Below are 15,177 nucleotides of genomic sequence, written 5' to 3'. Positions count from 1 at the left end.
CGGGCCGGGGCGCAGTGGAGGCGCCCGGAGGGACGGTTCAGGCTGAGATCGCGCGCTCGGCCCGGGAACCCCGCGTGTGGGCTGTGGAAACGGCGCCCCGAAGCCGTAGCCCCGCGCCTCGAGAGCGTTCCCTGCCCGCCGGCCCCGCCGTGCCGAGCGAGGACGGGCGCGGGTGACCTCGGCGGTGGGTTCTGTTTGGTTTTGTGCCTCAGGCCCTGCGGATAGGAAGACGCACGGGTGTTGAGATGTCCACCTCCAGGCCTGGACAGTTGGATAGTTCGTGTGTTTGTGGGGTCCCGGCGCGTGTGCGGGGTCGCAAGTCCAGCCCTGTGTGTTGTTTTGCGAAGATCTTGTGAGGATAGCCACAGAAGAAGACCGTAGGCCGAAAAAGCCTAATCCTGTACATATTTTTCGTCTTCCCTGGGAGGATTTTCGTCCATTTTTATGTATTATGGCCCTGGCCATGATGTTTTGAATCTTTTTACTCTCATTCTTTCCTTTCCTTTACCCCAAACAAGGTGTGAAGAGGGGATTATTTCTGTGTAACCAGCGTTAGGGGCCAAGAAGAGGGGAAGTACTCATACTGCCCTACTAGTCTTGAGTTCGTTCGAAATGCCTGCAGGAGGTTCCCTGAAACACCGGGGATCAGACAGTCCCTCTTGTGGAAGGAACCTAGAAGGCCTTCGGGGAAGCCTTTCAGAGACGAGGCTAGAGGCTAGCACGGGCCGGGAGAAGACTGTAGGAAGCAGTAACCAAGGAGAGGTCCTCATTTAGAAGTGATACGGTAAATACGGAAATCAGACTGTTGGACAGGACTCGGGAGACCTGGTGTCCCTTGTCTGCTCACCTACTTGTGGCCCTGTGGTTTGGATCAAAGCTTTTCTGGAGGCAAGTCTTTCTTTATCTTTAAATAGAGAAGGTGCCCATGGCCTTTCATCCTTAGCAGGATTGCTCCTTGGTGGTGGTGATGGACAGCAGGTCCAGCTGGGCGAATATAGTGTGAAATTTGATCGGTATGCTGCATATGAGAAGAGTTTGTGATGACCAAGAGGGATGGGTGGAAAGGACCAAACTTGTTAGCGCTCAAGGGAAATTTTTGCTAGTTTCACAAGTGAAAGAAAAAAAGGCGAAGGAACGCTGCATTTAGAGAATTAAAAACAAGGGGAACCAATCACTGTGGTCAGAATTTCTCTTAGGCGGTCATTGCAACTTTCTGAAGTCTCTTCCTTGAAATGCAAACAGGAGAAATTGGTCTTGGGGATTTCTGAAAAGTGATAGGCCCTGTAGAAGCTCAGGATTGAATTGTATACCCCCTCTCCTTGGTGGCGCTGGGAATTGAATCCAAGGTCTGGTGCGTGCTAGCCCAGCACTGTACTATGGAGCTACATCCCAGCCCCTTGTTGTTTATTTTAAGGTTGGGTTGTGTTGAAGTTGTGATTCTCTTACCCTGTCCTCCCAGGTAACTAGGATTATAGGGTACCTGGCCACACCTCATTTGAATTGGGATAAGAAACTGAAACCTTGTTTTCTGAGCAGTTAGCTGTTTTGATTTCTGTTTGACGTCTTAACAGAAGTGATAGTTAAGCAGAATCACTCTTTTGGCTCTCTTAAGGAATTTTTTTTTTTTTTAAGACAAATACGTGGATTTGGCGATTCTGTGTTGATTGCAAGCTCAGCAGTCTAGAGGAGCAATTTCTGGCTTCCAGCATTCTTTGGAACCCAAAGTCTGCTACAGAAAATACCTCTCCAGCACAATGTCAGAAAGTGACAGAAAGCCAGCTGCTATCTTTCCCCTCCCAGGACTAAGGTCAATTCCACTGGAAAAAGTAGGTTACTTTTTCCTTGAGGGAAGAGAACTAAAGTGAACTTCAAGCATCGCGTGGCTTGTGGTCCCCTTGTCACGCATGAAACTAATCTCAGGGAGCTGCTGAGGGACGTGAGGATAGCATCGCACCTGTGGGCAATGCTCCCCTTACTTCTGAGTGAGGCCAGAGGAGGAGGAGATGCGCTGCCTCCTCTCGGGCTGTGCAGCCTTTGCAGACTGACCTGAGGGAACTCTTGCCACAGGTGAACGAGCAGAAGCTTCCTGTGGTCAGGATAGTGAAGGAACCAGCTCCAGGACGGTGTTAGCTGGAGGTGTAGGAGCAGCTTCCGTGGGCTCGTTGGAAAGCACAACCTGTTTGTCACAGGAAAGGAATGAGGAAGCACCCTAGTGGCAGGCTTGTCAGGAATTCTAAAGTATTGTGATGAGTGCTTTTTCTCAGCAGCCTCATTTCTGTAGACTCTTCAGCCATTCTAAAGACCAAGGGCCAGAGGAAAGCCAGCTTCACATCTAAAGTGTGCGCAGATCCTTGGGCAGAGAGAATGTGACATCGCCACTGAAAGCTGGACATAATGAGCTCACCTTGGTGCCCGAGTGCAGGAAGAAACAACACCATCTCCTAACTTGATTAATGAGGTGCAGGGAATCTCAGGGCACGGTCTGTGTGTCACTGGTGTTGTGGTACAGGCTTCTGGGGAGCTGCCTGGCTCCAGACGCCATACTCGGATATGGTTCGGGAAGAGACAGACAAGTTTACAAAACACACAACCAGGAGGCGGGGAGAAGGGGCTAAAACATCAGGCATCTCAAAAGTTAGCTGAGGCGAGCAAGGCGGAGGTAGTCCAGGGTTCTTGCAGAATCTGCGTATGCTCATGTGCTTTTATACCTTGTCAGTTGTGAGCAACAACAGATGTAAAGCAAGTTCAGTGGAAGTGGGTGTGGAGGTACACATCTCCAGTCCCGCACTCGGAGGCCGAGGCGGAAGGATTATGAGTAGGGAGCCTGCCTGGGGCACAGTGAGCTCGGGACCAGCCTGGACTGTACATCTACATAGCCACACTTTGTTCTAAAAAGCAAAAAGCTTTTAGTGGGATGAGGTGGCACACCTATAATCCCAGCACTCAGGAGGCTGAGGTCATGAGTTCCAGGCCGGCCTGGGCTGCATAGTGTGTTCAAGGCCTGAACTGGGTAGCAAGGCCTTGTCTTAAAAAAAACAAGCAAACAAAACAAAAGGCTTTTTATTTGGTTTAGAACCATGAATAGCACTGACTATATTAAACTAGCAAAGGTCAGAAAAGAACAAAATTTCTAAAGAATTATCTTTGGATAACTCCATTTCAGAGCAGATTGATAGAGTATAGCTATAAGTGCTTAGTTTTAAAAACGTATACATGGGTACTAAGTTCCTTTTTTATAAAACTGAGTTGAAATTTGCATGGTGAAGTGATCTGAAAAGCTTCCATAGATGTGCACCATTCCCTCAGCAGTTTTTTTATCACCCTAGAAAATCCTTAATGGGGGTTAATTTCTCTCCCTGTAGTAATTTTACCAGATTTTGAACTTCATGGACTAGTACAGTGTATGTGGCTGGCTTCTTTTGCTTAGTAGTATTTCTGAGGTTCACCTCTGTTGCTAATGTATCAGTCGTTTTACACCCTTCTCCCCTGAATAGTATAATAGTGTATAGTATGTCGTGGTTGATCCCTTCTGGGGTTGATGTTTGGCTTTTGAGTTGCTCCCAGTTTGGAGCTAGTATGAATAAAGCTGCCGTGAGCATCCTTGTCTTGTGTGGGTGTTTGCATCATGTAAATACCGTTCCAGATCTTTGTCATGTAAATACCGTTCCAGATCTTTGTCAACTTTGGGTACTGCCGTTCCTTTTAGTGTTAGCCATTCTAGTGTGGACAGAATCACGTTTTGGTGGTTTTATTTGAATTTCCCCAGTGACTTATCTTGAACACCTTTTTCATGTACTCTTCTTCTTCACATTATTTTTGCAAGGTGTATATCCATATCTTTAGCACAAGTAAATTTAGTTTTAGCCTAAATTTTCTCATTGGGTTGTATGTCTTACTGAGTTATAACTAATGAGTTATTCCATATAACAATGCTTTCTTAGATATTATGTTTTCAGGCACTCCTTGGTTTGCCTTTTTTTTAAAATATTTTGATGACCATATGTTTTTAATTTTGATGCAGTCCATTTTATCATATAGTTTAACCAGCAAATAGTCAATAAATATTTGCTCAGTTTTTTTTTTATGTTGTGTGCTTTTAAAGAGTCCTCTTGAGGAATTTCTTCCCTATCTCAGGCTCTTTATTATTTTAATTTTTACATTGAGGTTTGGGAAGAGGATCATGTTTTGGTGCAGCAACATGGAGAACATAGCAAAGGATTTAAATCAATGTAAATAGTCCCAAAGACTGTCTAAGTGAAGAGAAAGGAAGAATAATCGCTTCATATTAAAAGAATCTCTTCTTTTTGGAGACAACAACAGTAGTTGTAATAATCATTCTTTTGTTTTAGGACTTTAATTTCTGGAAGTGAGTAAAACGGTTTTGGAAGTCAAGATGACGACAGCTGCAGAGAGGAAGTATACTAATATTAGGAAGAGATTGGATCAGCTGGGGTACCGGCAGACTCTGACAGTCGAGTGTTTACCTTTGGTAGAAAAGCTCTTCAGGTAAAGATAAAAATACAGTTCTAAACATATCTCGTCCTTAAGCCACTTGTCTAGTTTCTGATCAAACTTGCTTCAGTAAAGAAGTGAACAGACTTGAAAAGTCATTAAATCATTTGAAGCTTATCTCTTCTTCCTCTGATTCTAATTTCTGTGTCCTCCGTCCCGGATCTCCACATTGCAAAACTCCAGGCGTCAGTACTCACACTATACTCAGAGTAAACATTTTGAGGGTTTCTCTGAATAGAATTAGTTTAGAGATACTTCTTTTTTCCAGTGTGGGGATCAGAATCCCAGCATTCATTTCACTTCCTGAAGCAGATCTAGAAGTCCTCTTTTGTGTCTAGGAGGTGTGACTACAGTAAGTGCTGTTGCTAAGTGCCATCCACTGCAAAAGCAGACTCATGAAAACATTGCCATGTGTCCCCTCCCCACCTATTTACTAGATCTGGCACCATGTGACAGCTGGTTCTTCCCCAAAGTCAACATGACTATGAATGGCAAATGTTTTGAATTCATTCTTAGTAGCAAGGCATCCATGAAATGCAACTAAAAACACTCATGAAAGAGGACTTCCAGAACTGCTACAGAAATAGCAACAAGGGGATAAGAGTGTTCAAACCAAGGAAGGAGGAGCATTTTGAAGGGGATCAATGGCCATATATCATTTACTATAATATGTTTTTTAACTTTAAACATTCTCATATGTTTTGATCACACGTCATATGTTGTTGATCGTTGCTATCATATATTGCCTGAAGTGAAAAGTTCTTTGTGATTTGTTTTTCTCCTTTCTATGAGTTATGTTGGAGCAGTTTGAGACTTGACCAAGGAAGTGTTCAGGAAGATTTTATAGTTGGAGCTATAGGATTTTACAGTAGGATGGGAAGGAGAGAATAAATAAAGATGTTTTGTGATCTTTAACCTGACCTCCCAGACCTTTCATGGCCTAGCGTGGGCTTTGTCCCGAGGCCTCATTGCTCGCCCTGTGTTGAATCACTTGAAGCTTCCTGGGCTCATGTGTGCTCTCGCCCTTGGTCTCTCGGTATGCTGTTCGTCTGCCTGTGGAGCCCCTTTCTCGCCTTCCCTTGCCTTTGTGCCTGCTGAGCTTCTAAGTTTGTGCATCCTCTAGCACTCTTTCATAACTTGCTTTTTCCGTAATGTACATCATTATTGCAGACTTGTTTTTGTCTTTCTCTAGAGTGCAGACTCTGTGAGACCAGAGACTCTGACCTCTGCTGGTTGAGCGTGTAGTACTCAGTGACGTATTTGTTGAGTTTGTCACATAGTTTTATGTCTTTTTGACAGATTGTAGAAGACAAGCTGTATAGTGGTTAGGACCTTTTCTGTGTCCTCGATAAATATTTAATGGATGATGTCCCACTGGTCTGTGTCCTTAGCGGTGAGGGACTCACTGATGCTTATTTGCTGTGTCTCTGATGCTTAGCATATAGTAGGCAGTACATATTTGCTCAATGAATAAATAAATCAGATTCTACAAACTGGGAAAATGAGGAAGAAAGGACATTCAAAGATAATTCAGTGTAAAAAAAAAAAGATAATTCAGTGTGTATGTATTTTATAAATGTAATTAGTTTTGTTTTGAGAAGTTATTTAGGCCCCCCAATACCTTGAAAGAACTTGTTTTCATTCTTCTTTAGAATTTGATGTCTTTTAATACCCGGATATATTTTAAGCCTTTTTAAAGTGTATTTTAAGTTATTAGAAGATTAATGAAATGTTTTCCTGTATTTACATTTTGTGTTCTTCAATTTTAGTGACTTGGTTCATACAACAGAAAACCTTCGGCAATCAAAATTATCTTCTGTGAAAGCTGAAAAGGAAAGTGCCAATTTTGATTTTGCTTTGGAACCCTATAAATTTGAAAATGCGAGATTAAGTAAAGAAAATAATGAATTATACCTGGAGTTAATGAAACTGAGAGAGTGTTCAGAGCAGAATATTAAAGGTAAATGAAAATGTAGTAATTTCTAAGATGCAGTAATACCTTTGCCCATCTTATTTTCTATGTAGAAAGACTATAAAGTCTAATTTTGAAACTTTGGATTAGCAGAGATGATAGTCCTATAGCAACTTCTTCCATTGCTCAGACACAATACCTGAATTGTATAAAGAAGAAAAGGTTTATTTTGCCTTGCAGTTTGTAGAGGTTTCAGTCTGTAGTAAGCTGGCTCCAAGGCAGAGGGGCATAGCAGGTAGGAAGCAGCAGCTCTCCAGGGAAGAAGAGGGATATATAGTACCCTTTGAGGCTGCTCCCACGACGGCCCACCTGCACCCACCACACTGCGTCTCCCACCGTCACACCCAGCTGTAATCCATTCAGTGGACTAATCCGGTGTCCCACACCCAGGATCCAGTCATCTCCCAAACTACACCTTATAGCAAGACCTTGTCTCCAAAACAAAATAAAAACTAGTCTTTGAATCTTCTTCATTCTAAGAGTTGAAAACTACATTGAAGAAGTGTGCACGTGAAACAGCAGATCTGAAATTTCTAAATAACCAGTATGTTCACAAACTCAAACTTTTGGAGAAAGAGAGCAAAGCTAAAAATGAAAAAATTCAGCAACTTCAAGAAAAGAATTTGCATGCTGTGGTACAAACTCCAGGTAAGGCTATTCTTTCTCAAAACAAAACTTGTTAGAGTCCTCATGAAGATAATATTGAGGATTTTTCTTCATAAGGATCTATTAGTTTTTTTCAAGTACAATTCTAATCTTGGCCAGATGCTTAAAAGATAAATTATCAATGTGTTGTAGGCCAAAGCAAGGTCAGCCTATCTATTAAAAAATTACTTCCACTACTTGTAACATTAATTAAGATATTGCCTACTAATTCAAGGTATAGCATGACCTTATAGTACAGGTGATACTCCATTATATTCTAATTTTGCTATTTAAATCTGATCTTTTGCTCTGGGGATGTAGCTCAGTGGCGCAAGCACCTGCCTGGCAAGCGCAAGGTCCTGAGTTCAATTCCTGGTACAAAAAAAAATCTAATCTTTTGACGCTGTTTAATCAGCATGTGTATTTTGGTTTTCACTGCCTTAAGCTCGTTACTTGACAGTTTAGTGCTGGAGATGATGTCTTGAGCTCATAATAGTGAATACCTCAAAGCACACTCAGCTTTTACTCTTGCCAAAGCCTAATCCCCATCTAGTGGAGGAAGAGATTAAATCAGAGCACATATGCCAAGCAAATGGGCGTAGAAAACTTGTTTTATAGTCATGTCTCGTTGAGCTTTTCAGGAATATGTTGTTTAGAGAGCAGGGTGGGTATTTACATATAAGGGAGAAGTATTTGATCACTGTGCAATATGATCTAGAGTCCCACTTTATATAACAAAAGCTAACCTGGAATATTTAATTTAGTGGTGTTTTGTTTCTTAATGTTTTAAGACGCAGTTTGTTTTTAAGGTGGCAAGAAAAGGAGCATTGCATTCAGACGCCAGCGAATGCAGATTGACGAGCCGGTTCCTCCCTCTGAAGTCAGCTCTTACCCAGTTCCGCAGCCCGAGGACCCTTACATTGCAGACCTCCTGCAAGTGGCCGATAACAGGTGCCCTGGGCGCTGCGAGCAGAGCGCGTGCTCAGCGTGCGCAAGGCCCTGGGCCAGTCCCAGCGCTAACAGTAATCGTAACCTGAGAAGGTTCTTTAAGTTCACTGATCACGGATCAGCTGCAAGTTTAGGGATAGGAAGACTTTTATCTCATTATATTCCCAATGTCTAGCACAGAACTGTACACAGGCAGTTGATACTTTCTGAATGATACAGAGTATTTTTACTTAAGTAAAAATTGATACTTCAATTTCAAGTAGATTGTATATCTTAGGTGTCTGTCCTTATTCACTGTAGAATAATTTAGTGCCGTCAAGAACCTATTGCGTCAGAAATGTTTAAACGGTTTCATTTCTAAGTAAGTTACCTTACAGGAATCTTCATTACTTCAGATTTATTTCAAATGCTAGTTGGGCATGAATAGATTTATAACTAGGCTTGAAATTCCTGTCTCACAGTCCCTCTTGCTGTCGTATTTATACTTTCTAGAATCAGATGCAAGTCACGTGAATTATAGCTCCTTACGCCTCCTGGGGAAGGCACCATGCGAGTGTTCTGAGGATGTAAAGATGAGCAAGGTGGGGGCTGGGGATTTAGCTCAGTGGCAAAGTGCCTGCCTGGCAAGTGCAGGGTCGTGAGTTCGAATCCCGGTACCGGATAAAAACAAAAAAGAAAAAAAAAAAAAAGATGAGCGAGGTGGTGCTGCCTCTTCTGAGAAGCTTGCAATCCAGGAGTAGCGATGAGGCCAGAGCAATGCATGGACTGCTGTTTAGAAAACTGTAGGGGATTCGAAGGCGCAAGTGAGCCAGCACTAGTGACACTACAGAGATAGCTGGGAGAGCATTCACCCTGGGATACACTAGTAGAGATAGTGCACGTGAGCACTTTGTAGACTGTGCTGAGAACATGGGGGAGTATTCTGCTTTATTAGTTTAATAAATACTAATCTTTAGAAAAGCATTGGATGGAGAATCGATTAGGATCTCTTCACGCAGTTCTAAACCGTGTTGTGTAGCTATGTTTATATGGTTACTTAATCATGAAATACTTTGCGTTTTAATCTTCTGTTAAAGTCACAACCTGGGATTTTTCAGGTAACGTGCTAGTGTTAAAGAATTATTTGGGCTGCATAGGTGACATTAGTCTTTCAAGTCTTGCCTGCTTCAGTTTGCACGTACATGTTTTGTTGGTATTCAGTCACTCATGCATTTAGGAGTATACTTGTGTATACATACTTCTCCTAAATCAGACTAGCAGAAAACTTTGGTTCCAGTAATAGTAGGAATAAGTTGTGTTCAGCCTCATTCCTCCATTCCCTGGAAGAATCCTTTTTATCTTAAAAGTAGACTTGGTAGGGGATGGGGATGTGGCTCAGCGGCATAAGCATCTGCCTGGCAAGCACAAGGTCCTGAGTTTGATTCCCGTTACCCCCCCAGAAAAAGTAGACTTGGCTTCAGGCTTTATCATTCCAATACAAAAATGTGTTATGTCCTATTGAGATAGTACAAATACATTTGGGTACTTGTAAAATTGAAGTAATTTGCACAAAATCTTCATTCTCTTAGAATTTACAGGTTTCAGAAAGAGTAGGTGTTTTGCTGTAGTTAGCTGAAAAATTGCAGTTATCTCAATATTTTTCTTTTCTCCAAGATTGCAGTTTATTAGACAATATGAGTTTAATTAACATCCTAAAACAACATTTTAGTCCCTTGTTTCACTTAATGATGTTCTGAATTTTGAACTGAACTGTCAGTTTTGTAAACGTAAGCATTAGCAGCAGTGTCCCCAGGAGTTGTCCTAAGATCAAAATGCGGTAGTGAAGTATTTTATTGCATAGTGTATCTAAGTTTCAAATTATTTGCTACTCAGTTTTTAATCTAACAAAATTAATTCTCCAAGGTGGTGTACTACATTCCTATTGAGATTTTGGGATCCTTTGATACAGCACTGGTCCCTCATTGAGAAGCAAGAGTACAGAATTTATAAAATAACTAATTGTTTTGATTTCTTGTTACTTTTCTTCACACATGCATTGACATCAATTATAAATGCCTTCCAGGATCCAAGAACTTCAGCAGGAAGTCCACCAGCTACAAGAAAAGTTAACAGTGATGGAAAGCGGGGTGAGAGATTACAGCAAGCAGGTAGGGTTTGTATTACCTGGCGTTGTGGGTTGAGGTGGGTGTGCCCCAATTGTGACTAGAACTGAGTTACATTTTATGTTACGGATACTGTTTCTCTACAGCTTTTACCTTTTCTGGCGGTTTGTGAGTGGAGGTAATAGCATGACTCAAATGGCCCCTTTCCTTCATTATTCACTGAGGTGAATAGTAATACCTCAGTGAATAGTAATAGTAATACTATCATTTTGTTTTCATTTCAGGTGAAACATTTGACTACCCAGTGTGTTTTATAATTGTATTTATTATTTTCTTCTTATTATAGATTTTGTTATTTTGGACATAAATCTCTGTGGAAGTTATTCTTCTGTGGTGTTGTTTTTTGTGTGTTTTCTCTAAAAGCATGAGTAACTCATAAAGCAGTTTCTTGATGAAGTAGGGCGATTAATCAGTGCAAAGCTATATCAAAGCACACCAAACTTTGTCCTTTGCATTTTCTGTTGACATCTTGGCTAAATCAAAAGATTTCCTTCTTAACATGCTTCTTCATGTTTACATTGGGTAACACATTTTTCATTTTCTGCACGTGGATGCATTTTTTGGAGTAAAAGAAGCTGTACATATAAATATAAATGTACTTTATCTGTTAGTATAACTTTTAAGTTTGTGAAGTACTTTGAAGATTATTTGCATAAAAATGGAGTTAAAAAGAAAGGAAATCATCTCAACCCAGAAACTAACTTAATAAAGAGATGTTAAAAATATCAGATATGCAGGAGTTGAGTTGTTACTGGTGTTTTTGAGTTTACAATCAGACTTCCATCACATTTTGTTCCAAGTATTTCGTGAACGTGAACTAGCCAGTTTTTACCATCTCTGTGAGGTAGCGGAAGTGTTTGGAGAAAATTGCTTGAGCATTCTCATTGAAACCAACAATTCATTGTAGCTGTTAAGCTTAGTTGAGCCCACTTTGCTGTCAGTTATTACTGTTATTTTTCTTTTACTTGAGTTTGTTTTGTTTTTCTCACCACGTATTCTGAATTCTGTACTATCAGGGCTTAGCTCAGGGATAGACTGCATGCTTACCCCTCTTAAAGTCTGGATTCAGTGCCAGAACCAAACATAACAGCAATTAATGATACCTTCCCTTCTCATAATGCAACCTGAGAAAATAAGCTTTTCTTTTTACCCTCATAATTATCAGTATTTACACTCCAGCTCTCTTAATAGGTAAGGGGTTGTTCTTCCTGCCCAAGGCCTGATTCCTCAGATTCATCTCCCACCTAGATTTCCCTTGCACCTTACAATCCAGTCACGTGGAGCCGGTTCTTGTGCCTGTGAAATACCCCACTTTTTACTTCCGCGTCACTGCCTGGAATAGCCCTCTTCTCTTAGCGTTCTTTACAGTCCTGTCAGACATATTTTGATGACGTCTTTGATAACCTCCACAGACACATATACCGTGCCAACTAAATCTCTTAGCCGCTTTGGTGCCAAATACCTATTTCCTCTACTCTGTCTGAATACCAGATTCTACAGCCAGTTTTCCCTTTAAAAAGGTATGTGTTGCTGAAAGTGAGAGACCATGTTTTATTTATTTTTGTATGCCTACTTTTGTGCCCAAGAGTTACTTGTTTAATTGAGTGTTTTGGCTTTTCTTCCTCCTTTTCCTTATTTAAGAAAACCACAGCTTGAAAGATTGTGAGTTTTTCCAAATACTTGCATATGAATTAACATCAATTCATAGTAGCTGTACAACTATTTTTTGGTTATTTACCTGTTGTTCTGTAAATAACAGATGATTAAATTGGCCTCGCTTGCCTGTCCGTTGTAATATTGAGAGTCAGTGGCAACAGCGCGGTTTTCTTTATGCTTTCCTTTCCTTCCCTGGGTGTCTCGCCGGGCACGGAAGCAGCTCAGACTCGGTGCAGGGCTTGAACATGTACACAGTGTGCCGACAAGTTTCTTTCTGATAATCAGTTGTTTGTTCTTAGAGGAGGGGGAAACCCAAAATTAAAATCGGAGGAAAATACTTAGGGAGTGATATTGATAATACTTAGGTTGACATTTTCTGAATTACTTCCCCTTGCTCTGCTAATAGGCATTATGTATCAATACAAATGTGGGTGTTACTCTCTTTTACACATTGTGGGACATAAGAAGAACACATCCGAGAAATGTTCAGTGTTAACCATTTGGATCAGAGCTGGTATTTTGAAAGTGATAGCGTGGCTTTGTGTCTGCAGATTGAGCTGCGAGAGCGAGAGATCGAGCGACTGTCAGTTGCTTTGGATGGTGGTCGCTCCCCAGATGTCTTGTCTCTGGAGACTAAAAATAAAACCAACGAAAAGCTGATTGCTCACTTAAATGTGCAGGTAATGGCTCTTACCATTATTTCACTGTGTGTGTAAAACCCTCAGTGTTTATAATGCCCTGTAATTTGTAAAAGTGACGAGGCTGTTCACTGTTTACAGAAAAAAAATCGGTAGAGCTCAAGTATCTAGAAATAGGGTACAACTATTGAAAAATCTTGTTCTTTAACTATTTTTTTTAATTTTAAAAATAAAAGAACGAAAACATACTAACAGACATCCATTTACAAAATAGCACCAGAACAATACGAGCAATACTGAGTTACAGACAAGGTGACAGGAAATTAACAACGGTTGCTGTACTACATACTGATAACTTCAAAGTGGTTACTCAGGAAAACAAATACAGACATGCAAGGTTGATCAAATAAGCAATCATTAACTGTTCCTTTCAATAAAGCGATAGAAGTCCGTAGTACAACTATGTTAGCTATCCTGTATACACATACATACATAATTTCCCCTTCTTTCTTTTCTCTTTTCCCTCATCGCAGTTGCCTTTTACTTTTGAGCAGTTTCCTTTTGTTTCACAATGTCTGTCATACCTCCTAGTTTTTATTCACTCTTTCAGGTTCTTACAGTAGTGAGCCAGTGCAGTGCTTACCCATGCAGGTCTGATTCATTTCACTTATGAGTATGGTCTCCAGTTGTGACCATTTACCTGTAAAAGCCTCAAGTTTGTCTTTCTTTATAGCTGAGTAATATTCCATTACATAAAAATGCCACAATTTTTATCCATTGAAAACCCTCGTTCTTAAAGAATATTGAGTGAAGCAGGAATTGAGCCGCATCGTAATGGTAAAGGCTCAGCATGAGCTGTGGGCAGTGCGGTGTTCAGTTTGCATGTTTCATACTGTATATGGGTCCTTAGAGGACACACTTAAAGAAACACAGCCAAATGTACCAGCAAAGCTTATCTTTGTGTGATGAGAGACTCTTCTGGATGGCTCTTTATATTTTAAAATTTCATGATAATTTTGCAAAAAGATGGTTTTAAATATATAAACATAGGATATATTATTTACATATATAGGAATACATAATATATGAGTATATATATGTATAGGAATATACATCTTTCTCATACCTATAAGTTGTGTTCGCTCATGCCTTGCATTTAACCTAAAACTGAAAGAGCAGGAGTATTCTACACTGTGACGTGTGGCCCTTAGACATGTCAGCACGGCCTCGACTGCAGTCAGAGAACAGGAAGGAGAAAACGCCAGCACCAGCTGTCGGGCAGTGCTGCCCAGCGGGAATGTGGCCTGAGCCAGATGTGTGACTTGAAATTCCCAGCTAACCCTTTAGAAAAAGAAAAAGAAAGAGGTGCATTTAACCTTAATAATGTGTTTATGCTACTCTATCCAGGATCTTATTTCAGCGTGTAATACTTTTATTCTTTTTTCCTTAACCATGACTTTGAAGTATTGTGTATATTTTATATTTGTAGTGCGTCTCATTTTGGACTAGCTAGATTTCAAGGGCTTAGTAGCACCTGTAGATGATAGTGGGTACTGTATTTTAAACAGTACAGTTCAATGTCATCATTGTGATATCCTTGTCGTATTTTTAGATACTTTGTTGGGGGAAGAAGTTCAGCCAGGTTTCCTTCTATGCTTGAAAACCAAAGCAGTGGGCGTATATTTTCATTAATACACAAGCACATATTGTCAGTTTTGCAAATAAAATCAGTATTTAAGTTTACAAATATAAAACAGCTATAGTTTTAATTTCTATAGTTCAAAATTTAAGATAATTTTCCAATTTGTATACCTTATGATGACAAATTGAATTTAGGTTGACTTTCTTCAGCAAGCTAATAAAGACCTGGAGAAGCACATTCAAGAGCTTATGGAAACCAAGGAGACAGTGGCAACTGAAGTGGTGAATTTAAGTAACAAAAACGAAAAGCTCTGCCAAGAACTAACTGAAATAGACCACTTAGCGCAGCAACTGGAACGACATAAAGAAGAAGTGCTTCAGACGGCTGATAAAGAACTTGGGGAAGCAAAGGTAATCTGTCTCACTGTGGGAGTGGTCATTAATTCTCTCAGGACACAGTGAAGCTTGGGCCCATTTGATTCAATGTCCACATTTTTGATTTATTTTGTGAATGTGTTATTTTTCATTTCTTTTAGTAATTTTAAGGTTTCCGTAAGGGTTGTTTACACCCTCCAAACAATTGCATTTGTTCTAGTTGACAGTTTTTCAAAAGCACACCTAGCCAGGCATGGTGGCATGTGCTTGTGATCCCAGCACCCGGGAGGCTGAAGCAGGAGGATTGCTGTGAGACCAGCCTGGGCTACATAGCAAGACCTTATCTCAAAAAAAGAAAGAAAAGCACACCTATTTTTGGATAGAGCTCCTAACTCTGTCCTGTTTTCTTGAAAATTTCTCTTATCTTTTCATGGTGAGAGTCTATAAACCTTGCCCTCTAATTTTTTGCTCAAGAACCTTTTAGAGGCGTTTTAAAAGTACATGCTCTTGCATATTTTATGTTAGTAGCTATTTTTTTTATTAAGTTGGAAAAGATAAAATTTGTAGTCTTTCATAAATTCTGACCTCTTAAAACTAATCTCATGGTTCTTTTTAATGTAGCTGGTGA

At 40.5% G+C, this 15,177-nt stretch overlaps 1 protein-coding gene across 5 annotated transcripts in view; it reads left to right on the top strand.

Annotated features, from left to right (window-relative positions):
- Positions 1 to 15,177, top strand: part of Cep135 (centrosomal protein 135kDa) — a gene marked incomplete in the record, with an annotated part of 69,744 nt that overhangs the window by 262 nt on the left and 54,305 nt on the right. For 4 of the 5 annotated variants that reach the window (XM_013518558.1, XM_013518557.1, XM_013518555.1 and 1 more), the window contains 7 exon segments: positions 4,350 to 4,506; positions 6,282 to 6,472; positions 6,965 to 7,132; positions 7,939 to 8,080; positions 10,140 to 10,224; positions 12,447 to 12,575; positions 14,370 to 14,585. In XM_013518558.1, the coding sequence (XP_013374012.1) occupies positions 4,394 to 4,506; positions 6,282 to 6,472; positions 6,965 to 7,132; positions 7,939 to 8,080; positions 10,140 to 10,224; positions 12,447 to 12,575; positions 14,370 to 14,585 (1,044 nt within the window). 5 annotated transcript variants of the gene reach the window in all.

Source organism: Chinchilla lanigera, unplaced genomic scaffold (assembly GCF_000276665.1).
Source record: "Chinchilla lanigera isolate Chin_1 unplaced genomic scaffold, ChiLan1.0 scaffold00046, whole genome shotgun sequence".
Taxonomy (NCBI): Eukaryota; Metazoa; Chordata; class Mammalia; order Rodentia; family Chinchillidae; genus Chinchilla; species Chinchilla lanigera.
This window is presented reverse-complemented; position numbering and strand designations above follow the sequence as displayed.